Below are 27,805 nucleotides of genomic sequence, written 5' to 3' on the forward strand. Positions count from 1 at the left end.
GGCATCAGATATAAATATTCACCTCAGACACCACCTCTTTTATACTCTTCTGTACCTGTGGATACTGTGCCAGGAAGAAGGACTGCTGTGTTGGTGATAGAACTGCCACTCTGTTGGACCCCTGCCAGACTACTGCCTTGCTGGACTGCTGACTTGCTGTGCTGACCTGCTACCTTCTTGCCTAGGTGAGAAGGACTGTGCTTGCATCTGTTGAACCCAGGACTCCAAAGTGACTCCAAGGGCTAGTTTCTGGCCTCCTGAACCCAGGATATGGACTCTGCCATCTGCGATTTCTAGCCTGCCAAGTGGTGCCACTCCAGTCCTGGTCCTTTGGAAATGGGCCTCAAGGTGCTCAGCCAGCCCATCTGTTGACCGAGTAGAACCTACGCATCTCTTTGGCTGTGCGGTGCATCCCTGAGCAGAACTGACGCATCGTCTTTGCTGTGAGCGTTCTCCCAACGAAAAGAACTCGGCATTGACTTTGCAGCCCGCAGCGGAACCACTGCCTTTGCGAAGCTTTACTGACACAGGCCCTTGCATTGCAAAATCTCACTTCAACTGCAGCCTTGATTACGACACAGGTTCTTGCATCTTAGCCTTAAAGCTCCTCGGAACCGATGCATCGCCTTGACTGCGCGACTCATCCCTGACCCCGGACTTCGCATTGCAAGCCCTCATTGCCCGGATCATTGACGATAACTCGGGACATCGTATCACAGCTCCTCGGAACTGATGCATCTCTTCAACTGTTCGCATCCTCAACGCAGAATCTTGCAATGCTCCACGACCAGGATCTTAGGTACTTTGTTCAGTGGGCCTAACTGGGTCCCTGTAGCTAGCCCGCACTACATCGTGGTCTACCTGAACTTTTGATTTTGTCTTTGTTCGGGCAGAACCAGATTTCCACACTTGACACATTCTGCTTTTTTGGTGCTATTCTTGCTAAAACCTTTAAACTTGCATAACTCCGGTTCTACTGATTGGATGTTTGTCTTTTTGGTCTTGGTTTATTCATTAAAAATCACTCTGTTTGTCTGAACTAGTAGGGGGTTCTTTTGTGGTGTGTTGTCACTGAATTACTGTTTGATGAGTTGCACAAATACTTTACAAATTGGCTCTGAGCCTGACTGCTCTGTGCCAAGCTATCCGATGGGTGGGCACAGGTTAATATAGGGATATAGGGTCTCTTGTGACTTCACCCTGACAAGGATTGTGGTTTCTGCTTGAGTAGGGTTTCTTCCCCCCCCCCCCCCCCCACACACACACCAACCAGTAACCCAATTTCTTACACTGGTGTTTAGCAAAATGCCATCACTTACAGTGAAGAGTGTAAATGGCTATAATGGCCTGAACCATTGTTCCATAGTGTAGGTTGTGGTAGGAGGAAGCATAATGTGAATGACACTTGACTAGACCAATGAATGAAGAGAGCTGAACGAAAGACCCTCTATGGGTTTATATGTATTTTATTGTATTTTAAAAAAAATAGGGAACTTACGAGACAGTTAAAGCTGTCTTCAGGCCACTCCTAATAACAGATCAGTTGGCTTTTCATTGTCTTTTTCAAATGGAGTGAAATTCATTGTGCTACTTTTCTAAGCACTCAGTTCTAATGATCGAACAATTCTAGTTTTTTTCCTATGTTTGAGCCCCCAAAATGTATTAACATTGTGGGTTTGGTGGCCTTCAACCATTATCTGCCTGGATGCCTACAACAGGTGTGTTTTAAGAGCTTGTCTGTAAACAAAATGGCTATGAGCTAATCTCAACGAATCTGAGTACCAATTCCTCTCTCCCTGGCCCTGGCTAAAGAAGAGCATTCTCAATGTTGTCACCTTATTTTATGCAGCAACTTCAGAGAGTGATTTGGTATTGTTTACAGAATTTGGGAAGACAATATTTTTTGGGTGGAAGGATGCCCGTTTTTAGTTCATAAAAGAAAGCAAGTGCATATTGCTGTAATAACTCAGTAAAATGATGGGGAATACATAGTTTTTGGGAGGAAGGATATCCCTTTAATCTTTCATCAAAAATTGCTCAGCAAACGAAAGATTGCACATTATTGATCATTTTTCATGGAATAAAGCGTGTTCGACAGTGTGCGTCATTTGAGTTCTTCGAACACTCTCCTTTGTTCTGCTAAGTGCTTGTATTTAAAATCCACACTGCAAGTACTTGTTGTGCAATTTGTATAATTGCATCAGCCATCTCTTAATGGAAAATTCGGTAAACTAGCTAAAAATCAATTATCTTCCTCCCTAGTGGAGAAGATTCCAGAACTTGCATCAGCAATGCTAACCTTATTACCTCTTCTGAGAAGATTGCGATCAGCTGACACTGCTTGGGTGTAATTCAACAGTGCAATATCTTTGCATGACTCCCATGTTGTCAATACTCTATTATCTAGGCACATTTGACTTTACTGGAATGTTCATATTGTGTTGTGCAGTTTGTGGACAAACTGTGTCGTTTATAGTTTTGGAATGTCACTATGGACCTCCAGTGGCGTGATTGTACATTTGTTGTTTTGCTTAGAGTTGATATTGATAGATAATGCTGTTTTCGACAATTTCTTCCCTTTGCATCGGATATTACAGTATTTCAAAAGCTACCATAGATAGCATGAAATGGAACAGTTATTATCTCGGCATCGAAGTTGGCCCCCGTTTCTATGTCGTCGTTTAAAATCTGGCGCTTTCATTTGACAACCGGAAGGATTCTGAATTATATTACTTTTCTTCGATTAAACCAATTTGGAAAAGTACACGTGACAACATTGATTTGTAACTTAAAATACCCAGATCTTGACACGTGAACTCTTTGCATCACGGAGATAGGTGGGCCATCTGAGAAAGACCCTTACAGCACGTAATTCGTTTTTTCTTAATATATAAATTAGGAGTTGGTCTGATTTTTCTGTTTTAAGTAGTTATGGGTTCTGGTCCTGCAGGGTTGCCCGCAGATCTTTTGTGTTTTTTGGGCATTTGAACCAAGCCAACACAGCTGCTGGTGAAAGTCCTTCACCACCCCTAGCTGGCATATTGTCCTATCGGGGTACAGTCACCTGCATTCCACACTCATAAATGTGCCAGACACTAACTTTCATGGCTTCCCTACCTCCGCATATACATCAGTTTAGGGCTATATCACACTAAATGCCGCCATCATTCAGGTCTAACTTTTCCTCCATTGCCTACCAGGACATCTTCCAGGTTATTGTGAATCACAGAGATAGCAGAAAGTTGAGGTGAAGGAGGAGGCAGTCGACAGCTACAGTGCTTGGCTGATGGATGCACATCTAATAATAAATGTAAAGATAAAGGGAGAGGAAAGCAGCGCAGCCCCCCTTCCCTGACCCCTTTTAGGCCCGGGCTGTGTGTTTTTGAAATGGAAGGGGGGATGCGTGGCTCTCCTCCCTGAGCCTTTCCATGCCCCGGGGACCCCACCACCCTGGGCTGACTATTTTTTTTTTATTAAAGGGAAGTAGAGCTGCGCCGCCCACCCTCCTGAGCCTATTTTGGCCTCAGTCACCCCATATCCTGGGCTTTCATTTTAAATAGGTGGGTGCTCCGTTGCCCACCCGGGACACGCACCAAGCACACGTTGGGTGCTGCTAGGTGGGCCATAGGGCCCCGCTTCCTCAGCCAGCTCCCCTCCTGATGGGGGATCCGGCCTTGCTCCTGCCCAGAGGGAGAAGCTATTATTGCTGCTCCCGCCCGGTGAGAGCAATAACTTGTTGTTTTTCCTTGCCCATATCAGTGTGGGCAGCAAAACAGTTCTCAAGTCTGCTCGCAGCCAGCGGGAGCAGTTTTAAAGCTGGGAGCAGACTGCTGGTTGGCTCCCGTTAGGCAGGAAGATATGAAACTCCTCCCACCAGACAGGAGCAAACATGGTTTCCCTGCCCGTGCCGGTGTGGGCAGGGAAACTACTGTGTCCCTGGAAGAGGGGACTCCCTGGGACATAGCAAGTGAGCGAGGGGGGGGGTGGGGCTCTCCAGGACACAGCAAGTGAGCCCGGCCCATGGAATGAGTTCCACCTGAGGCATTAAAGGCTCAGGGAGGGGGGGCTGCGTGGCCTTCCTACCTTTTAAAGTTAAAAAAAAAATGTTATACATTTTTTATTTAATAAACTGTGCAGCTCTTAAAATGGTAGTCACATCATACAGTGTGCAGCTAATGGAACAAACCTGTACTTGGAAAGTACAGTTACAGTTTCACAGGGGACGATCAACCAGTGGCAGTACAGTGGGATATTCTGAACAGGTCATATCTACCCCCCTATACACTGAGTTCAAAAGAAGTCTAAGTATCGGAGTCAGAATTGTCTTCATGTGACAATGGGTCATCCGGGGCTACGCATCTTCCTCCCAGGGCCCTCAATGTGACCAATTCATCTTCATCTCGTCATCCCTCCTGCTCTTCTTCCTATGGAGCTCCTCCGCTAGCATCTCTTCTTCAACATCCTTGTGCCAGTGTTCTACTTCTGGGGTGCATTGACCTATCCATATAATGGCCGCTGTGCCCCAGGCAGGTAACAATGCAACCTCTAAGTATTTGTATGCCATTTAGTGACCTTTAGGCCTGCCAACATTTCCCACTAAACAAACTGTGGGGTGAGGGTGCCCGGTAACGAAGTGATGTGTGTGAGTTGTTCCACCACTCAAACCCAGAAGTCCTGCACTCTGACATTTCCAGGCCAAATGCAGGAAGTCGGCCCCTGGGTGCCCACAGTGAGGTCATGTGTCTGACCCGACTTGAGAAATCCGGTGAAGGGCCAGGGGCATCATATAAGTGCAGCGAAGGAAGTTGTAGTGAATCAGTCTGAATTGGGCTTTGCTAGAGCCAGTCTTAGTCAGAGCGCAGACAAGAGCCCAATCAGTGTCCCCCAAGGGAGCACCCAGAACGGCCTCCCAGGTCACCCGGGCTCTCAAAGGGCGACTCGCAACGTTCATCCTCATTGCTCTGTACAGCAAGCAGGCACAACAGGTGACATCCTGTCCCGCAGGCTAGTAGGGCCCCCAGATTGCCACACCCCACCGGCACAGCAGAGAAAGTGGTCCAGGTCAGCCTAGCCAATTCAGGCTAGCCGGCCTAATGTAGGAAGTGCCTCGATCCCAGTGCAAATTCCACCTGTGCGTCTTCGAACAAAATGAAATGCTTGTTGGGATACAAGTCTCCCCAGTGACTCGCAGCCTCATCCCTCCATGCCTGAAGGGACATGTTTTCTGTTGTGCGCTGCATCAGAGCAAGAATCCAAACCTTTAATTCTTGATGAAAAGAAGCCCTTTGAAGAACAACCATTACACACTTTTTCCAAACATGAGCTGTCTCTCTGACCACGAACGACCAGTCATTTGATGTGTTGGAGTCCTCCATCAGCAGTGCCGGGAGGGGAGCTCAGCATCAACCACTACCGCCAGCATAGGTTTCTCCCAACTATCACCGCTCTCCAGCCAGCGGGCAGCGTGCTGCATGTGGGCAGCATAATAATAACAGAATTCCAGCTGCGGCACCTCCAGGCCGCCCTCCTCATAACTCCGCCTCAGGGTGGCCAAGGCCGCCACCATGCTGCGCTTGCCGGCACAAATAAGTGCAGTGAGAATGGAGCCCAGCTGCCTGAACAATGGAGTGCAGTGGACACAGGGAATTCTGTATGATGTACAAACAGCATGGCGGGAGCACCATTATATAGAGAGATCATGAATAATGTGTGCCATTGATATGTAAACCGCAATACCATCAGATATTTGTCACAAAAGGCTTGTTTATCATAATGTTTGTTTAGGAGACCGGTCAAATCTGAGCCTAATAAATGTATAACTGTGTGGCAGTTTTCTTGTTGGGCGATTGTGTCTCTTATGTGCTGTCTCGTTTCCTATACTGTTAGGGGTGGTATCATTACTCACAGACCTGTTCCTTACATATGTTGATGTATTATTTCTTAAAACTGAATGTTTACTTGATCTGTTCTACCCAGATGCATAGTGTTACTGGGTTTATGATGATATGTAGTTCATCTAGATTTCGATTTTTAGGCCACTGGTTCATATAGGGTATAGAATAAAACCCTGTTGTTTTATAATGACCGTCTCTGCAATTCATGATAATCCCGCCTTGTTCTAATTATGTATAGTTGGTGGACTCCAGACATTTTTTTATGGCTCTGTCGGTTATAGCTCAGTGCCTATTAACTCACAATTTGTGTGATTTCATGTTCTACACTGTCTTGAGCCATCAGTGACCCTCTCATCCCATTGGTTATATTTCTACCCAGAGATAGTTTGTACAATTACAGTCCTCAATGTCTTTTTGGTGGAAGTCTCTTTAAATTCGTTTTCTTTTTGTTTTCCTCCTTTTATTTGCCTACAAATTCACTTTTCATCCTTTCTCCCCACTTTCTCTTTTTGTTGGAGAATTTTCTGGTGTATATTGTCACAGGTGAATGTACATGTATACCTATCTCCTGGCAGTCGCCAGTAGATAGTTACAGTTATGACCTAGTTTCCATAGATGAAGCATTTGTTGTTTTGCTAATAACTGGCGCCCTGGGGCCTTTTGAGGCTCGAGGAGGGTAGCCGCGCAGCTCCCTCCCCCTTTCCATTTTGTTACATTTCAGCCCCGGGTGGGCTCACTGGGGCCTTTTGAGGCTCGGGAAGGAGGGCATGCAACCCTCCTTCACTTTTTATCTCGGCCCCCGCTTGATAGATCACCCCGAAACTTTCCAGGAAGGAGTTCAAGTGAATTCTTTTGTGTTTTGGAATGTTTCATGAAGACTCATGAAACAGTATGTGTGTGCATATAAATATATAAATCTCCAATTATCACTCGCAGGTGCTTCTAGGCACCAGAAAGAGAAACAGACAACTTCTATATGCTGATTCTGCTTGCCAGTGTAGCCTTTATTTTTCAGTTTTTAGCAGTGCAATACGGTCATTACGCATTTCGGCCAATGCAGTGGCCTTGATCAGATGAGCGCATGATGAGTTAGTGAAGCATATATTGGATACCCACATACCATGTGACATTCAGTCAGCTGCCGACATAGAAAAAATACTTTGCATGGTTATTGCCATAAACAAAGAATGCACGATAATAAAGCAGAATACAAGCAAACATGCAAGGAAATTCTGTTATATATGTTATTGTAGCTAATAAGATATTTAGATGACCTAAATTCATAGATATTCGTTGGTACTCAATTGAGAGAAACCTGCCAATGAAACATAAGATATAAAGTGCACAAATGCGATAATAAATTATGTATAAAATCAAAAACAGGTAATGAATAAACAGGAATTTAAAAACAAATTGTGTTTAAAAATTCTTAAAATGTCCTTGGAATTTTATTCAGTGCAATTGTAAGAAGAGAGTAGAGAGTACAAATACTCAAATTAGTTTGGAACAAGGGATCCCATTGAGAAACCTAAATTCATCATAGTGCATGGACGGCAAAACGCTGTCCAGTCTAAAGTGCTGTGTGCCAAAGTCAAAATATTTGTGCGAATGTCCAAAAAAGTGCAAAGGTACAACTAGTGAGGGTTAAAAAGTAATAGAAAGAGCAGCATGGATGTTGAACGTAAAATCATTTGAGAACCAGAATGGATTGTCTAATGCATGTTATCCTAAACAAATGCCATAAAGAATAATCTCTAGGGATCCCCCTGGTGTAACCTTGATCATGTGATGGAAAGTTTAATGCAAAACATATCCGTGCTACAGGGAAGGTTCCTAGCTCGATGTTCTATAGTATGAACTAATGTGTGATCATAAAACACCTGAAATCTGACAGTACAAAGATACTAATAAATAACTAAAACCAAAATCAGTTTGAAGTTAAAAATTGGTTTAAAGTTAAAAGATCGCAGATCAGATATATATGTGGAATTACAGTGTGACTACAGGTAATGGTGCAAATCCTCACAGATGTTAAATCCCCGAGGGGCCTTGGTGTCGAGTTCAATAATGTATTGTGTTTCCAACTGCCTAAGCTTTTTTTCTCGGTTTCCTCCTCATTTGTTAATAGGTACACTGTCGAAGACAAAATATTGGAGCACATTTAGATTGTTGTTGTGCTCCAATTTGATGTGTCTCGCGACAGGATACGTGGGATCTGAATTGACAGTTGAGTGTAAGTGTTGCAATATTCGTGTAAAAACCCGTAGTTTAGTACTACCAACGTAGCACAACCCACAAATACATTGTAAAACATATACAGCGAATTCCATGCGACATGTTTATTGTCCCTTGAGTTTGATGGAATTATCAGGAAAAGCAGTGGAATAAGACGTAGTATTCACCCCAAACTTGCAAGCACGACATGTGCTGCACTTATAAAAACTTCTTTTGGGGGTGAGCCAACCGCTTTTACTGTCTAATTCTGGACTGGTTTTAACCAAGTCACTGCGCATGGAATAAGCCTTACGATAAGTAAAATTAGGTTTGTTGGGCAGTATCTGTTGGAGTGTAACATCGGTAAGCACTATAGGCCACTGAGTATTGATGATGCTTTTAATAGCATTGGCCTGTTTGCTGTAAGTCGATATAAACCTGCAGGAGACATCTCCTGAATTAGTCGTAGACACAACATCATCTACGATTGTGTGTGGAGAGATTTCAAGCGTCAGGCACCTTGGGAGAAGCAATACCCAGCAATAGAGACCCAGCACACGATGGGGCCCATTTGAGGGTTTGATTTGGGGACCCTATGCACACAGCACCCATTTGGGTTGAATTAACTGTACTACAACTCCCATAAGACCTTGGAGAAAGCTCATTGGAGCAGGCCTATCAAAAGGCTGAGAATGGTATTAAGGTGCGGCAAGAAACACTGTGTACTTTGTAAACCAGCCTATGAAGAAGGAATACTATCCGAAATAAATCGGCTACATCCTACTGTGTGTTGAGGCCTGAGGAGATTTATTGCATCTAGAGTGCGCTTCGCTTAATGGGCAACTTGGAGATATATATATATATATATATATATATATATATATATATATATATATATATATATATATATATATATAGTGATCAAGGCGGTAAGCCGCCGAAACGCGTCTAGGTCGATGTATGGATTAAAACTTCTCTATTGTCATCAGTTCACGGAGTCAGTGCCTGTCTGTTCGCCGCCGTCAGGATTGGAATACTATATATATATATATATATATATATATATATATATATATATATATATATTCACTGAAAAAACCATAGGTTTCACACATGTTATAGTTAGCTGGACATTTTACTGATAAAAAACCAATGAAATTCCCCCGTTATAGTTAGTGCAGGCAACTATAACTCACGCGACCGCAATCCTCTGCTGATGCTAATACTGTATTTAGACACTTATTTGCCCATGTCTTCTTCCATTAAATTTTAGCTATACATATATTACAAATATTTTTTTTTCATAAAGACACATATGTCATCAGCAGAGGATTGCGGTCGCGTGACTTATAGTTGCCTGCACTAACTATAACGGGGGAATTTCATTGGTTTTTTATGAGTAAAATGTCCAGCTAACTATAACATATGTGAAACCTATGGTTTTTTCAGTGAATTTGCAAGGTTTTTTAAATGCTAATTCCTAACTATAACGTGTGTGAACCCTATGGTTTTTTCAGTGAATTTGTACGGTTTTATAAATGCTAAGTTACTTTACGCCGTTCGTGGCGTGCGCGCCCACTTAACGCAGTTCGTTCCGTGCGCGCACCGTGCGCGCACAGTGAGCACGTGGTGCGCTTCACGCACCGCGAGCCCACTTTACGCAGTTAGTGCCGTGCACGCACGGTGGGCACACGGTGCGCTACGCGCACCGCGTGCCCATGTTTCGCTGGATGGGCCATGTACGCACGATGCGCTTCGCGCACCGTGCGCACATGCAGGACATGTTATGCACTTCGTTGCGAAAGGAAATCTTTTTTCTTTTCATAAACTCTCCCCCCCCCCGTGTGATTTGCACACGGGGGGGGAGAGTGTGTTAAAAATTTTTTTTTATTTTGGTAATTTTTACCGTACGCGTACGGTAAGCGTAATCGCCGATTTTTCGAAAAAATTTATAATTGATTTTTTGGCCTTGGTGGTTCATTGGGGACACCATCATCAAGGCTATGTTATTAGGAGCTGTCTAAACAGCCCCTTTACATGTTTTTTCCCTTTGTTAATTCTCCACCCCTCAGAGTGCGAGAGAGAAAATGGCGGCCGCCGCTTCCTGGTTTCGACCGATTGGAATGTTTACTAATATCTAACAGCCAATCGAAATCGCGCTCGCGCACGTCACCGTACGCGTACGGTAAGCGCACCATAAACGCACCGTAAGCTGGCTCAGATATATATATTGATTTAAAGGCTATTTTCTCAGAATCTACTGAACAGATTTACACCAAACCTACAAAAGGCACTTCCTTGACCTGTAGACTACCTCTCTGCCAAATTTCAAGGAACTCTGTTCAGCCGTTCGGGCTGTAGCTGTGTCTAAAGGTCCTATGGAAAAATGCATGGAAAAAACGCGTTTTGGGACCCCCCTTTTATCTCAGCCCCCGCTTGACGAATCCCCCCGAGACTTTCAGGGAAGGAGCGGAGCGTAGCGCCCCACCTATTTTGAGAATTTCGCGAGGATTAGTCGACCGGCGCCAAAGTTATTCAAAATAGAATGTTGCGGTTTTCCTATGGAAACAGGGTCCTAACTATAACTACCTACTGGCGACCGCCAGTAGGTAATATATATATATATATATATATATATATATATATATATATATATATATATATATTGCTGGATGCGTGAGCCACTTAGGCAATAGTGAGGATCCCGGGAACACTGAAAACAAACTCGTACATTGGACTGACCAATAAAAGACCAAGGACTGAGTATACTAATACACCAACTTGGTCATCTAGCATGCAACTAGTCACTCAGATTAGACATGAAAACACGAAGGAGATCCATAATAAAAATATGCAATATGATCATTCCAACAAAAAGAAGATATGATGTAAAATAACATAATGTATACAATTGGAATGAAAACGCTGTAAATATTTGTACGTATTGTGTAAATTCTTCTGTGACTCGCATAAGAAACTACATATCCCACAATGTCTCATTAAAGGCACATGGGAGTAGTAGTATAAAATGGAAACAGATAACCGACTTCCCTAACCGTGAACAAGCCTTGATGGTGAAACGCGTTGGTCGCAGTGGTAAATAAAAACCTCTGATTGCAATAATATAGAGTGCGACATCACTTTGTCTAAATAAATATATATATATAAAATAAAAAACAAAAAATGGAACAATGGGAGAAAAAATCAGCAAATGTAGCACTGGGGTATTTAAACCAACCATGTACCGTGTTTCGTGTCACGTGATCAAGGCCTTCCGGGGTCGAAACGCGTCATGCTGATGGTGATATTGGAATGAAATAAACTGAAAACCTGCCCTTACTCTGTGGTCCGTGCTCCTGTTCCTGGGAGTTCCGGCGAAGGTTGGAGTTCAAAGGATATATGTATATATCAGGCGGGCAACACCCATTGGACTCACAGGGCTTCAGCGCCCCCCCCCCCGTCGTGTGTGGCAGCCCGGGATGAGACAGCTTCCCCGGCACCACACAGCCGCACCCGAGCACTTCACAGGTCTTTAAAAGACCATTTGCATGTTAATGAGGCCTCGCTGTTGTTTCACCCCTTCTAAGAGCCCCTGCAGCACCACTCTGCCTATTGCTTAACCTCTTCAGTGCCCATGACGAGATAGTCTCGTCATGGAGCACGGTCGCGCTGTGCCCATGACGAGACTATCTCGTCATGAACCCCACCCACTAATGTAACGCCCGGCACAGGAGGGGGAAAGGGCGTGGCACAGAAGGGGTTAAAGATTCAGCCCCCCCCCCCGAAATATTTTCTTAGCCCCCCCCCCCCCGAAATTTGGCTCTAGTTGCGCCTCTGGTATATATGTATATGCATACAATATATGCACACACACACACACTAAAAATGCAACAGTTAAAGAGACGTATTGTTAGGTAAATATGCCAGTTAAAACATACTGTTTCAACTAACAAAGCCACTGAAATTCACCAGTTATAATTATCTCAAGTTGCTAGAACTCGCGCCCTAAAGTAACTATAACTCGCACCCCTGCCATCCTCTGTGCTATCAATGATGTCAGTTCAGTTGTCATAAAGCATGTCAGGAGTGTTATAATTTGTGAGGTCAAAAGCAGTATATGGCGAGGGCGCGACTTATAGTTACTTTAAGGCATGAGTTCTAGTTACTTGAGTTAACTATAACTGGTGAATTACAGTGAATTTGGACATAGGAAAAACAGCTATGTAATTTTATTATGCAAAAGATAGTGAGTTTCCCTCCTGGGAATGTAAATACCAGCCGCATAAGAATGCAGGGCATTGTCCACTTTAAAGAAGCGCTCATCCAAAAAGCAGTTGGCAAGATGAGATCGGAAAAATACAATTCGGTGGAAAACTTTGCCTAATCTTGTTGGAATGTAACATTATTGATTATTTTCAGGTTCACTAGATTTCTGCAGCATGGGAAAACTGATTCTGCAGCAGGGTTGACTACATTTTACGACAAGAAAAGGCAAATTATGATGCACATTCGGTGGGTGTAATATTATGCTCTTTTCTTGCCCAAGGTACAGGTTAACCTTTGCAAAGGGTCTGCCACTGCGCGGCACCGCATGTGGTGATTCTTTATTAACTTTTGATCCCTCTGAGCAAGAAACGCGTTTCTTTTTATTGAATTGTACAGATTATGCAATGTAAGTGGATTTTGAAGTATGGAAAGCCCACAACCAGCCAGGGATTTAGAATTGCATAATTACTATGCCCATAATTATGATGTGCCCTGTAGTTTTTACATTTATTTAAAGTATCACGATTTAAAAGGTGTCTGATAGAAGCTTCTTATAAATTAAACTTAAAAACATAACTTTAAATGCACCAAATGGAGGTTAATTTTCTGTCGGCCACCAGGAATAAATCTACAGGAGGGGGAGATGGGGGGGGGATGGGGGTGGGGGGGGGGGGTACTGACCTGCTAAAGTCAGCCGGAACCCCGTTGCTTAGTTTCCATCACTCCAGGCCTGACCCATTCCCTGAGCTGGAACCCAGTACACCCAAACCCACAAGTGTTTTTCTCTAAATCTCTATTATGTAATGAAAATACGGTGACTTATGCAGTTAATAATATTACTACCTCGTGATGGTATCACTAGACCAAGCGTCACACGTGAAACATGGACATGGCACACATAAGCACACTTCAAACATGTAAATGGTACAGCTGTGACTCTCATTGTATTTACGCTCAGGCTGTTACTTTGGCTGCATTGATGCTTCCAAAGACAGCTTTGAAAATGTTGATTTTACATTGTTACTTCAGTGTTCAGCTTAGGCCGCCGTTGCGTTGTGACGCATTTCATGTCATTGTGGACTGTGACTTGCTTTAAATATACCACTGTGATCTTTAATGTGCACTGCTGTGCAGGCACGCACCTTGTTCAATGATTACGTTTGCTTTCTTTTTCTTTCCTTAGGTTACTTAGTGTTTTGTGCTGCAATTTGGACACTCTGCTGCTTTTAGAGGCGCAGTACAAAGTGTCAGAGATTCTCATGATTGCACAGAAAGAAAATGTCATTGAATACCCTGTGGGTCCCGGGTAAGTAACCCGAAATTATACATATTTCATTCTTGAAGCAGGTCTGTGAATGCAGTGCCTTTGATATTTAAATTTGAAATGTTTTTAACATGCTCACTTTAAGGATTATTCAGGGTGTTTTTATTTCTAGCTGATTATACTATAAACGCATGGGAGAATATGTCTGTATTTGTATAGGTTTGCACCAAACCCCTTGCTTTTGTTGTGGGAATGACCAAATGTAAACCACGCGTCTTTAGCCTTATCCTTAAATATAGCAACCAATTCACAAAGGCATTTGAGTGAAGACACGTTGCTTTAGCACATAAGTCATTACAACGACCTGCCTTAACCTCTTCAATGCCCATGACGAGCTGGTCTCGTCATGGGCCGCGGTTGCGCTGTGCCCATGACGAGACCAGCTCGTCATAAACCCCGCCCGCTAATACAACGGCCGGCACAGGGCGGGGAAAGGGGCGGGCACTGAAGGGGTTAAGGGGACTCTGGACTTTGGTATAGTATCATTTACTATTCCAACGCCAGTCTGCGCAACACTAGGAAAGGTGTTGGGCTTAAAATCCAACACCACTCCACCAATGCGCCCCCTAGCAAGTCAGTAGTACTCTTTTACATACTCTTCCTGCCTTTGTCAATAGGTTTCAAACCAGTGGCGTGAGGTAAAATGATGAAGTGGGATGAAAAAAGTGCAGGGTCTCTAAAACAGGCGTGGCTTAAACATGTAAACTATATATCTGAAAGAGACACGTTAGTGATAGATTCCTTACCTGAGAATATCCCCAGGTGTCAGACTGGATCCGTAAAGTTTTCGTCAGCAGTACCCTTGCGCGTCGGTAGGCATCGTCGTGCGGCTCCGCGTATGTCACTGGCGTCGTAGTCGCCGAGATGACGTCGTCGGAGCTACTTAGACGCACCCACGCGCACTGACATCAGTTATTTCTTTTCCCGCGCCAGCAAGCGCAGATCCGAGAGAGAGCGGTACTCCTAGCGTACAAGTTACTTATCTTCGGTAACGATGTATCTGGTAGAGATGTTGTCTAGCCGCAGATTCCTTAACTTAGAATATCCCCAGGCGTCAGACTGGAACCGGAAAGCTTTTTGTAGCAGCACCTCTGCGTGCCAGGGGACGGCGCCACATGACCCCGCCCTGACAACAAGACTTCCCAAACTGCCAGAATTGTGCGACACCATACCCATAAGAGTATGAGATGTATAAACAGCACTAGCCAAATTCCAGAACAGCAGAGAGTGAGTCGAGAAGGACTACTCCCCACTCAATGGTGCATTAAAGGGACACCAAGAAATGCTAGCGGATTTCAAGAAGAAATATAACCAGAGCCTACCAGGGGAGCCAACGCAAAGGAGGCCGGAAAGGCCACAGCCAGTAAGCGAAGGGCAGAGGCAGGATCTGAGCAACCTGTAGTAGAGCAGGCGGGAACAAAGACCCGCCAAGTGCACACCTAGTCACCAAAAAGTGGGACAGGGGCGGATAGTAGCACTGTGGAGCACGCTTGCAGCGGACCTAACTAAAACATGCACAGAGCAGACAGTCCCGGCAAAAGCTAAAATGTGCATGGAACCGCCCAACCAGGTAGCTTGAAGGTCAAGGTGAGAACTCACCCATGAATGCAGCACCTGGGACAACCTGCAGCGGAGGAGCTGTTTTGCAGGCACAGGAGACATAGAGAAGGGTGACGCTCAGTGGAAAAAACACCTTGGAAGGGAGTGGCCGCAGAGGCACCGAAAGTGCCACTAGGAGGCGTGAATAGGAACACAACTGTTGAGAAGAACCTCAGATCTCCAGACCAATTCCTCCGACTATGAAGGGAAATTTACCCCATACAGAAGAGTGAGACTGTATAGTATAGGTTAAGAAGAAGCATCGTGAAGCGGGTGGACCATCCTAGGTAGTGGAACGCAAGGAACCCTGGGTGCCGAAGATGCTGGAAAAGACACCAAAGCGTAGTTAGAGGTGCTAGAAAAGACACCGCCGTGCAGAAGAGGGCAAGCTCGAGTACAATCACTGACGTGCTCTTTGAAACATGGAGACGTCGGACCAGACTTTGCATCAGCGAAGAGAAGTGGAGAGCAAGGGGGGGAATAGCTACGACCACGCAATTACGGGTGCCACAGGAGGAACTCACCTAGTGCACCCGTGGCAGGAGTTAGCCGCATTTTGAAGCGTGTTGAAATACGTTGAAAGAGAATGAGGCACATATGTAAGGCACGGCGCAGCCGCATTTGGAAGCGTGTTGAAATACACGTAAAGGAGATAGCGCCAAAGGCACAACACTGAACACCGTGCAACGGTAAGACAAGGGCGTCAGTGGACGGAGACAGCCCGAAGGGGCCTCCATGCCCGCATGACGCAAGGCAGAGCTATACAATAGCACTTGGAGTATGTCACATCCCCAAGAACCTTGGTGGAACACTTCCTAGGGCAAACCATAATCAGAGGACAGAACACAAACTATCTGTGGAACACCGCCACAGTAGGCTTACTGCCAGACTAAAAACGCATAGTGCAACTAGTGGACGTTAAATAAATGGTCAACCAACTCAGATCATGGGAAATGGAAAACTTTAAGATACAGGCCTATGGGGGAGGACGAAATCCCTCAAGGAGGCGCCGAACAGATGAATTGGCATGAGCATCAAACAAAAGTGCCCCATCAAAGGGTAGGTAAACAAGGCGTTCCCGGATATTCTCTGGAAAGACGCCATCTCGTAACCAAGCATGGCGCCGTAGGGCTACTGATCCTGCCATAGCACGGCCTAAGGAATCCGCAGAATCCAATGCTGAGCGGATTGTAAATTCCACCAAATCACGGCCATCACGGAGAAGAGGAAGGAGGTCAACACGAGCGCCTTCAGAAGTGGCCGATAGAAGCGACTCGGCAGAGTCCCAAAGGGCAGAAGTAGCCCAAGCCAAGACACACACTGTGTTTAGTGATCGAAGAGCTGCGCTAGTGGAGGCGAAAATGTTACGGACCCACGACTCCAGCCATCTGGACTCCCGAGAGGGAGGAAGCAACAGCTGAGGCAAGGAAGGAAAACCAGTTTGCAGGACAAACCCCTGAACGTCTGGGTGAACAAATAAGCAAACTGGATCATGTAGAGCAGGATGGTGGCGGTGCAAGATAGAACGAGCCACCAGATCACCGGAAGCAGGCCAAGCCCAGGTGCCCAAAAGGGCATCAGAAAAAAAGCAGCTTCATCCTGTGCTTACGCCGGGACTTCGGCTTGAGTTGTTGGCAGGCGTCGCAGTCCGACGAGTCATGGTGTTCACCTACACGCCCATACAGATAAGGTGTGGGTCCGTCGTGGACATTATCCGCGAACAGGAGGTACAAGTTTTAAAGCCCGAAGGCATCACACACTGTTCCATACGCGAAGCGTCAGAAAAGGGCTTGAAAACAGGCCAGAGGAGCCGCTTACTCCGGATCCTCGTCGTACGAGGGAAAGAAGGAAACTGACGTCAGCGCGCTGGGAGGGACTTATGACCTCGCTGACATCACGTCCGTGGACGACATCAGGGCGGGGTCCTGTGTCGCCGGCCCACAGAGGTGCTGCTGCAAAAAGTTTTCCGGATCCAGTCTGACGCCTGGGGATATTCTAAGTTAAGAAATCTGCGGCTAGATGTGTCTTATCAGATTAAGATTTTAACTTTTATTTCGAGAGACTTGTTTCTCTTGTTTTGTTGAGTTCTTGACTTCTGGTGCAGTAGAGATGCCTGGGTTTAATTCCTGTCGGGCCAGCTGTCGGAACATGTCGGTGGCTGACCCACATGATCTGTGTCTCTTCTCCTTGGGGCACGCCCATGACCCAGAGGCGTGCCCCAAATTGTCGGGCCATGGCGCCGAAGGCTTTGCGGGAGCGTTCCCGAAAGTTGTTCGAGGCCCGGCATTTGGTTCCGCGACGCTCCCGATCCCGCAGAAGGTCAAGAGACAGGTCCCGGGGCCGACACGACCGTACAGCGGAATCGGGGACAGGTAAGTCAAAGCGCCATAAAAAAATCAAAGAAGCGACGTTGCTCTTAGTCTACCCCTCACCGGTCCCGGGACACGGTGGAGGGGGCGGGGGACACTCCCCCGCGGCTCCGGTGGAACCTGCGTTATTGCCTGTGGCCTTTCCCGGTACCGTACGCGACTCCGGAGGAAATACAGGTATTTGTGTCGGCCATGGGCCGTTTATTTGCCCCATCTGGTCCCTCCGGCGCGCCTTCGGGCCCCGTGGACCCGTTGGGTGGTTCTGGCCCCGTACCACCGCCTTTGGCCTCAGTTACGCCGGCAAGCTACCCTGTGGTGCCGTTGGCTGCGGCCTCGGCACCGCCTCCGGTGTGGCTTCCGGCGCCGGGACCACCGGCGCCGGGGCTGGTGACGGACACGGCGCCGTTACCTCCAGATCCGGACTGTTTCGAGCCTGGGTTGGGTTATTATCCTCCAATCCCTATTCCAGGTGGTGAGTTTACACCCTTTCCCCGGGCCCCTCGCCCTTACCGGCCTCTTAAACTACCGGTGGACGAGGGAGAGTACTGAGAGGGGTCTGAGGACCCTCTCGCAGCCCAATGTGAAGACGAACCGGAGTGGGAAGGTGAAGTCGAAGGTCCAGGCGATCTGGATTTCTCTCCGCATCCTGGTACACTGTCTCCTTCTTCTGTGGCCACGGAGGAGGTGGCAACTTTTCCTGTGGTGTTGCGTAGAGCTGCTGAGGCTCTTAACCCCAAGCTCCCTTCTGTCCCTGTTAGGACTAATCTGCTGACTGAGGTGCTGCAGCCGGCGACCTCCTCCACCGAGCCGCTGCTACCCTTTAATGATGCGCTTACAAGCATTCTGTTAAGCACCTGGACCAAGCTTAACACAGGGGTTCCTGTGGATAAAAGTGTGGCACGGCGCCATCGCCCGGCCCCGGGCGATCCCAGTTTTCTCACGCAGCACCCAACGCCTGGGAGTCTGGTTGTCCAGGCCTCTGCCTCTCCCAGTGCATTCCCTTCCGCACCTGCGGATAAAGAATCTGAAAAACTTGAGCAGTTTGGGAAAAAGATTTTAACCTCTGCCAGTTCCGGGTTAAGGGCGGTCAATACTGCGTGCCTATTAGGCCGCTATTCCCACTCTGTGTGGGACACTGTAGCACAGGTGCTGCCTCAGTGTCTGGTAGAAGCTCGAGCGGTACTTTCCCATTCTACTGTGGAGGTGAGAGATGCCGCAAAATTCACTATCCGTTGTGGTCTTGACACAGCAGACTCCTTAGGCAGAGCAATTTCCACTACTGTGGCTCTTCGCCGTTACGCGTGGCTCAGGACCACTGCCTTCTCGGGGGATGTCCAAAACACTTTGTTGGACATGTCTTTTGATGGCACTCGCCTCTTTGGTGATAAAGCAGATAGCACCTTGGAATGCTTTAAAGACTCCCGGGCTACGGCCCAGTCCTTGGGTCTTGCCACCACGTGCGCTCCCTCGGGATCTACTTTTCGCTCCTTTCGAGGTCAGGGTCGAGGTGCCCAAATGCGTTCCTTTCAGAGCCGCCGGCCTGCGCAGCCGCAGACTCAGCGGGGTCGGGGTGCCCGCCGAGGTGGCTCACGGGGCCAGCGGGTGGGTCAGTCCACCACCGCCCCTGCTGCCTCAAAACCTTCCTAGTCCGGTGTTTCAGGCCCACCAGACGCCAGTGGGCGGCAGGATTCGCCATCACCTCTCTCACTGGGGCACCATCACTTCAGACAGGTGGGTTCTGTGTATAGTCCGGGGCTACTCCTCCCCTTCGAGACTACCCATCCAGCCATGCCGCCCCAGTTCCACCGCATGTCGGGGGATCACTTGGCACTTCTCCGGCAGGAAGTTGCGGCCCTCTTGGCCAAGGGGGCCATCGAGCGCGTTCCGACGTCAGAAGTAGGTCGTGGTTGTTATTCCCACTACTTCTTGATTCCAAAGAAGGACAAGGGCCTATATCCTATCTTAGACCTCCGGAACGTCAATCGCTTCCTCCGGAAGGAGAAGTTCAAGATGCTCACGCTTGCTCAGGTCTTGTCTGCCCTAGACCCGCAAGACTGTATGGTAGCGTAGGACTTGCAGGATGCTTATTTTTATATCCCCATCCTGCCAGCCCACCGGCGTTACCTGCGGTTCATGGTAGGCCACGAGCACTTTCAGCTCACCGTGCTCCCTTTTGGCCTTACCAGTGCCCCTCGGGTGTTCACGAAAGTGATGGCGGTGGTCTCAGCTCTTCTACGCAGATCAGAGGTTTCAGTCTTCCCCTATCTCGACAACTGGCTGTTGAAGGCAGGCTTGCCCCAGGCAGTCGTCTCCCACCTCCAGACTACGGCCGACCTCCTGCATTCGCTGGGGTTTTCCATCAACGTGCCAAAGTCGCATCTGATTCCCTCTCAGAAGCTCCTCTTCATCTGAGCGGTTCTGGAGGTGGCGCGGTTTTGGGTTTATCCTCCCGAACAGCGAGTCTGGGACATACGGGCTATGATTCCGATCTTTCAGCCCTGGTCCTGGGTTTTGGTCAGGAAGACCCTGAGACTGCTGGGCCTCATGGCCTCCTGCATCCTGCTGATCAGTCATGCCAGGTGGCATATGTGGGCTCTGCAGTGGGACCTGAAGTTCCAATGTACGCACCATCGGGGAAACCTGTCCGACTACGTCCAGATCTCGGAGGGCACTGCACAGGACTTGCAGTGGTGGCTCACGGACCAGCGTTGGGTCAGCAGCAGATCCCTCTCCCTTCCCCAACCGAAGCACACAATGGTGACGGATGCGTCCCTCCTGGGATGGGGCGGCCACATGGGAGAGGCGGAGATCAGAGGACTCTGATCTCCGGCGAAGTCCAAGCTCCATATCAACCTTTTGGAGCTCAGGGCGATTCTACTTGCACTGAAAGCATTCCTTCCCTCTGTCAAGGGGAGTGTAGTGTAGGTGTTCACGGACAACACCACCGCCATGTGGTACTGCAACAAGCAAGGCGGGGTGGGGTTGTTGTCCCTATGTCAGGAGGCTCTACTTCTCTGGATATGGCTGGAACGTCAAGGCATTTCCTGGGTGGTTCAGCACTTGGCAGGTTATCTGAACTCCAGGGCGGACAAACTCAGCCGCAGGTGCATGTTGGATCACGAATGGCGTCTACACTCAGACGTGGCACAATGTCTCTTTCAGCAGTGGGGAGAACCTTGGTTAGATCCATTTGCCACGGAAGAGACCGCGCAATGTCAGCAGTTCTGCGCGTTGGAGTTTCCAAGGCTGCACTTGCTCGGAGACGCTTTTCGTCGTGAGTAGAGTTGCGGTCTGTTGTACGCCTTTCTGCCTATTCCACTTCTACCCAGAGTGATCAAGAAGATCAGGCGCGACTGGGCCCAAGTCATTCTTGTGGCACCGGACTGGGCTCGAAGGGTTTGGTATCCCGAGCTACTCAGTATGAGCGTGGATCCTCCAATCCGACTGCCTCTTCGGGAGGATCTCCTGTCGCAGCACCAGGGGACGGTCCTCCACCCGAACCTGTCCAGCCTCCACCTCCTTGTGTGGAGCTTGAGCGGCGACAGTTGATTCCATTTGACTTGCCTCCTGAAGTCTGTAATGTGATTCTGGCAGTCAGGCGTCCCTCAACTAAAACTGTATACTCCTGTTGGTGAAACAAGTTTCTGGCATGGTGCGCAGCGAAAGCTGTAGATCCCCTTTCTGCCCCTGTTTCTGAGGTCCTATAGTTCCTTCTGTCTTTAGCCCAGCAGGGCTCTGCTCTGGGCACTACCAAAGGCTACCTTGCTGCTCTTTCAGCCTTTCTCAGGCTGCCTGATCAGCCCTCTCTTTTCAAATCCCCTGTTGTCAATAGATTTCTCAAAGGCATTACTCACCTTTTCCCTCCTATTGCTTTTGTGATGCCTCAATGGGACTTGAACCTGGTTCTCACATACCTAATGTGCGCTCCCTTTGAGCCTCTTCATAACTGTCCTTTGAGGTTACTAACTTTAAAAACTGTCTTCCTGGTGGCCACCACCTCCGCCAGGCGGGTGAGTGAGCTTCAGGCTCTTTCATGGAACCCTCCTTTCCTGTCGATTCATCCGCACAAGGTTGTGCTTCGACCACAACCCTCCTTTCTACCGAAAGTAGCCACTGCCTTTCATCTCGGGCAGACTGTCACTCTGCCCACTTTCTTTCCGCCTTCGCATCCTTCAAGAGGAAAAGAGGCTCCACTTTCTGGACCCAAAACGTGCGCTTTCGTTCTATCTCAACCGTACACAGCAGTTCCGGGTGGATGACCAGCTCTTTGGTGGCTACGTGGGTGCCAAGAATGGTCGGGCTGTGCACAAGCGGTCTATTTCCCGATGGGTTGTCTTGTGCATTAAAGCCTGTTACTCTCTGGCAACAAAGGAACCTCCGGCTGGGCTGCGTGCCCATTCTACCAGGGCAACAGCAGCTACTACAGCATTAGGATGCGGTGTCCCTCTGCAAGATATCTATCAGGCAGCTACGTGGGCCTCGCTGCATACTTTCACTAAGCACTATTGCCTTGACAGTCAGGTCTGGAGAGACGGTCACCACTGGGGTTAGTATTGCTTGGGTATGTATTCTAAGGTAAGGAATTTATCACTAACGTGTCTCTTTCAGATGCGCAAGTTACTTACTTGTGTAACGATATATCTGTATGAGACATTAGTTCGTGATGGATTCCCTACCGCCCGCCCATCCTCCCCGTTCTGCGACCTGTTCTCTATGGTTCAGGTCATCCCTTTCAGGGCCCTAGTTCTATTGCACCAGTAGTCGGTCTCTGACATCGCTCTACGTTCCTGGCATGGAAAAGTTGTGTACAGAACTGACGTCAGCGCGCGTGGGCGCCTCTAAGTAGCTCCGTCGACGTCATCTCGACGACTACGACGCCAGCGACGTACGCAGAGCCGCACGACCACGCCTACCGACGCGCAAGGGTACTGCTGACGAAAACTGTCTGGATCCAGTCTGACGCCTGGGGATATTCTAAGGTAAGGAATCTATCACTAACTAACTGGTAGTTTGGTGCTTTTGAGCTTTCCGATGATTTATCTAGATATGTAATACAACAGCTGACATTACACCTAAAACCAGGTAAGGCTGAGTAACAACAATGATTTGAAAAGGTTTCAATTCCGAAACATCAATGAGACAGGGAAAGAGGTAGTGGTCTTCAGAGTGTTCCAAACAGCCCTGGTATGCTCACTCTGTCATGTCATTTCGGTTCTGTGATCTACAGAGGGTCACTGATTGCACGATCACTGAAGAGGGTTTTGGCTAATATAGAAATTAGTGTGGTAAGGTGTTATACACATTATTTTACAAGATGCTGCAAGCTGTATTATTACGCCTAGCAGTATTTTATCATTGCTGTTTTCAGAGCAACTTGTCATTGCCTCTAAAAACGGAGAACATTTTAATAAGAGTATTTGAAACATAAAATGTGGCGATGGGCGGGGAGGGGGACGGGGCGCGTGTGATCTATTCAGACATTGCCCATTCTTTAGACTCTCATTCTTTCAGTAATGCCTTTTCTTGTCCTTCGTTAAGCAAATGTTGGATTGTGTTTATATGGAAGCCTACTTTTAATCTCATATTATTCAGATACCACCACATGATTTACCTATGTTAACACTGTGGGAAATGCAAATTGTAAATAACATTATTAATCATTAATAAAGTGCTAAAGTACAAAGACCAGTTTTTCAGCACGATTGTATGCCTTCTCAGATATTATTATTCACTGAGAAAAAGAAAGTTAAACACTGAGTTGTGTGAAGGCTTAAAGATGTAAAACCACTGAAATTCACCAGTTATGAGTAACACCACACACAACTCCCTATATAACTCATGGTCGATTGCCATGAACAAAAGACCTACCTACCTTGACATTGAAAGGGCGGCATTCCAAGAGTTTTATCATATGTTTAACATAATGTGTGAACCTCAATGGCTTTATACGTTTGAGCCACAAACAGAACTCAGTCTTTTATCTTTAATTCATTTCTGGGAATCTCACTAGTTTAATTATTTACTTAATTTTCAACCCCAACAGCGCACAGCCGTAGGCTTGTATGGTGCAGGGTATGCAGATAGTCCCTGCTCCCAATCCGGTGGGGCTGCCTAACCCATGCTACACATAACATTTGGCTGTGCACTGCAAGGCTTGGCTGCAGGGCAGAGCCATATACCCAATTTGCAGTGGTCACCCCTCCCACTCTGCGCTTGGACTGCCATGTACCCATTCTGTACTGTCCACATCCTTTGGCCACGCCCTGTGCTGAAAATAATCCATCCTAGTTTCTGCCAAATATTGGGCAGATTCATCCCACAATGCCAAACATATTAGCAAATGAGCACACGTTTGCCCAGTCCCATTTTAACTACCTTGCCCACTTTATGGATATGCACGAATTTGAAAATACCAATCATCTGAAGGTTCTGAGTGTCTGCCGAATTTCAGGCATATTTGTCACATGGTGCCAAAGTTATAAGCAAATTGCTTTTTTAATTGACAAGATATACAAAGGTGTGAACCCTTTCCAGGCCATATGGTACCTTTTCCAAATGTTTATATCTCAAAAGCTACTGATCAGATTTATTCTCTACGAGTACAGAACATTCAGGATATCATCCAAATGTTTTAGCCTCTGCCCTGGGTTTTAGTGAGAATGGCTCTGAGGCTTTTTGTTCTACTGGCAATCTGCATCCTGCTTGTCGACCATGCCAGATGATATACATCAGCTCTGCAGTGGGATCTAAAGTCTTAGAGAACCCAGCACCAGGGAAACCTGTTAGTGTCTATCCAAGTTTCAGGGGGGACTGCAAACGATCTGCAGTGGTAGCTGGTGAACTGCAATTGGACCAACAGCATAACCCTCTTCTTTCCCCTTTCTGAAAAGACAGTGGTGATGGATGCATCTCTGTGCTGAGAGGGTCATCAGGGAGAGGTGGAGATCAGAGGAATAAGTTCTGTGCTTGAAATCTCACCTCCACATCAATTTTCAAGAATTATCGCCTTTCGCTCGGCATTAAAAGCATTCCTACCGTCCTTTAATGGGAGACTGGTTCAGGTCACATAACTGCCATGTGGTACTGCAACAAGAAGGGTAGGGTGGGGTCTTGGACTCTGTGCCAGGAGGCCCTGTACTTCTGGAACTGTCTAGATCTTCATGGTATCTCCCTAGTAGTATGCAGCCTGGCTGGATCTTTAAAATTCAGCATAGATAAACTCAGCCGACGACGCCTAGTATCAAGAATGGCAGCTACACTCGGAGGTGGCACCGGGTGCCTTATAACAGTGGAGAGACCCTTGGCTCGATGTATTTGCCATTGGCAAGAACGCACAGTATCAACACTATTGCACGTTTGAGTTTCAAAGAAGGCACTCCCTCTGATACCCATTCCATTTAGAGTGAAGCACAGTACTCCCGTTTTCCATTCCACCACTACCTCGCCTATCCCGAGTTCTGTAGAAGTTCAGGAACAATCAGACCCAAGTAATCCAAGTGCCTCCGGATTGGACCAGGAAATTGTGGTACCTGGAAATTATGGGCATGAACTTCTGTCCCCTGATCAGGTTGCTGCCCAATAGGGAATCTAAGAGAACTGATGCTTTGCGCCAAGAAGTGATGTTGTGGGATCCAACAGATGATTGACAGCCAAGGAAATCCTGTAAAGTGCCAGTCATTGCCAATGTTTTGAGTCTCAAGACAGAACGAAGGAGACCCCAGACTTCCCTGCTTGCTGCATTACCACATGACAGTTCTACTGCTCCTCAACACCTAGTGAAAATCCTTTAGGGCAATCCAAATTGCTCTTATCTCCAGATTCATGTGGTGATGCTACCTCATTGGAGACCAAAGACCTCTGATCTCCATTTCGTCCAGGTGAGACTTCGTCCAGCCCAGAAACAACACAATTGTCACCAGTGTGAGCTCTGATAGGGGAAAGGAGAACGTACTGCCACATGTCAGATTGGTGTTTGTCTTTCACAACTCAGTGTACTTGGCCATCTGACCAGACACGCCGGTTCTGTTCAAAAGACATCTCTAGTGCCAGGCCCAGTGCAGTCGTAGATTCTATATAAAGGCCTGCAGGATGCATGAAGCAAGAAGACCAAGAAGTTTTAGAACTATTAGGGCAAGGTCAAGCGTGTGTGAAGCATCAGGGTCATAGCCTGAATGTCCCAGACTCATTGCGAAATGGGTAAGGCTTCAAGACAGTGTCCTGAATGGCTCCAATACAGGGAATACTCTGAAAAGAATGAAGATGGGATATGGACTTGTTGATAGAAAACCCCAGTGTAGACTAAGATTATTTACAAATGGTCCAAAAATACCTGCGGTGAAATCACCTTCGGCAGCCAGTTGATGAGCTACAGTAATATGTACATTTGTGACCTGCTAAAATGGGCAACAATTAGACATGACATTCGTAAAGACCAAAGTGACCAGTCTAAGGTTGAAAGGCAGGATTGTGATTTGGAAGTGGTTTGACCCCACCAAAAAGCAGAGATACTTCCTGTGGAGACTGCAGGACGGTCACATGAAAGTACCTATGCTTAATGTCCAAGGATACCATCCAGTCCTTGAGGTCCACTACCAGCAGATCTTGAGCAAGTGTCATCATTTTGACCTAGCGGTAGTTTAACAATCTGAGTTAAACAATCTGGGTTATACAATCTGTCTCAGTCCCCCTCTCCTCATCCTTGAAGACCAGAAAGTACTGAGCATAATAACCTCATCCTCTCTCCGCCTTGGGTGTGATTTTTCTAGCCTCCTTGGTGAGCAGCATCATAGCTTTGGATGGAACATTGACAGCCCACCGATGTTGGAGTGAAAACTGGAGAGATATTGGAAGGATCGTTCAGAAAGGAAACAGTATAACCAATTTAACAATCTAGATGACCCTTTGATACAATGTAATGGAGCACCAGTCAACCAGGCAGTGCCAGAACCTGCCATCTTAGTCCCAATTGTTTACTTGTGGGGGACAACACAGGTTTGGAAGTGGTTCTTGGAGAAAAAGATGCTGTTGTTGACCTTTCCCTATAGCACCACTCCTGTACATCCACAAAGAAGCCAGTGGAAATCATCCAGGTAGGTTATGCCTACTGTGTGAGTAACAGAATCAGCGTTGCCCGACCCAAACTGTAGGAAAAATTTCGAGGCATCCTGTTTGTTTTGTACTGTCTTAGCGCAAGTATTGCTCATATCTTTTAGCAATGCAAGTAAAACATCCTGTGCCATACTCCAAAGGGCATGCACATTATAATCTAAATAAAAAATTGCATCAAGTAAAGCACTTTTTTTTACTGTACAAACTCAGCAGTGGTCACCTTGCTGACCACAATCGCGTCTGCACCCAGAGGTGGCATGGGGTATTTTCGCCCAGAGAGGTGCTTCCTTGGTGGACCGATTTTGCCACCTGTCAAAACACTTAGTGGCCAGCCTTCTGCACGCCAGATGTTTCCTCTCAGGGGTCCACTATAGCATGTGTTCCATCATCATTGGCTCAATGGTCTCTTGTACAAATTTCCTCCTCCACCTTTGGTCCAGCAAGTCTTCTTGAAAGCCAAATTGGACTAGGCAGCGCTCATTTTACAGTCCCTAGTTAGGGCACACTGAACTGCTGACTGCATTTTTACTTGCTCTTCGGAGAGAATATTGCAAGACATCCTGTTGTAAAGGTCCACTCCGCAGACCTGCCTCTTTGGAGGCAGCCTCCATATGGTATTTATTCACAAGTTAACATATCTGTGGTTAATATTATGAATCAGAAGGGCCTGATTTAGAGCTTGATGGACGGGTACTGTGCCACAAACGTGACGTGTAGCCCTTCAGCTTTATTACAAGTGCATTAGGATATTATATTACAAGAGCATTCTATCCTAATGCACATATAGTAGGATGGATCATCAGGTGCAAAAGTTTTGATGTCACATTTAGTTGGTTTGATAATGACGTGAGGAATTTAGTACTTTTGAGTTGGAAGAAGTGGCAGCTGCTGATTTTGCAATGAGATATGTTTGTATTATTGGAGTGACGTCAATGCTGCGCCTCACAGTGTTAATGAAATAGCCGTAGATATCAGTGTATAATTCTACCAAGTAAACTGTGAGGAGGCTTAAAGAGGCTATTTCTCTCATT

At 46.9% G+C, this 27,805-nt stretch overlaps 1 protein-coding gene across 1 annotated transcript in view; it reads left to right on the forward strand.

Moving 5' to 3' along the window:
- Positions 1–27,805, forward strand: part of TBC1D32 (TBC1 domain family member 32) — an 886,600-nt gene that overhangs the window by 522,241 nt on the left and 336,554 nt on the right. Inside the window, exon 24 of the mRNA XM_085611276.1 lies at positions 13,558–13,680. Within this exon, the coding sequence (XP_085467402.1) occupies positions 13,558–13,680 (123 nt within the window). The remainder of the gene's footprint in view (positions 1–13,557; positions 13,681–27,805) is intronic.

This window comes from Triturus cristatus, chromosome 6 (assembly GCF_964204655.1).
Source record: "Triturus cristatus chromosome 6, aTriCri1.1, whole genome shotgun sequence".
In the NCBI taxonomy this organism is placed as follows: domain Eukaryota; kingdom Metazoa; phylum Chordata; class Amphibia; order Caudata; family Salamandridae; genus Triturus; species Triturus cristatus.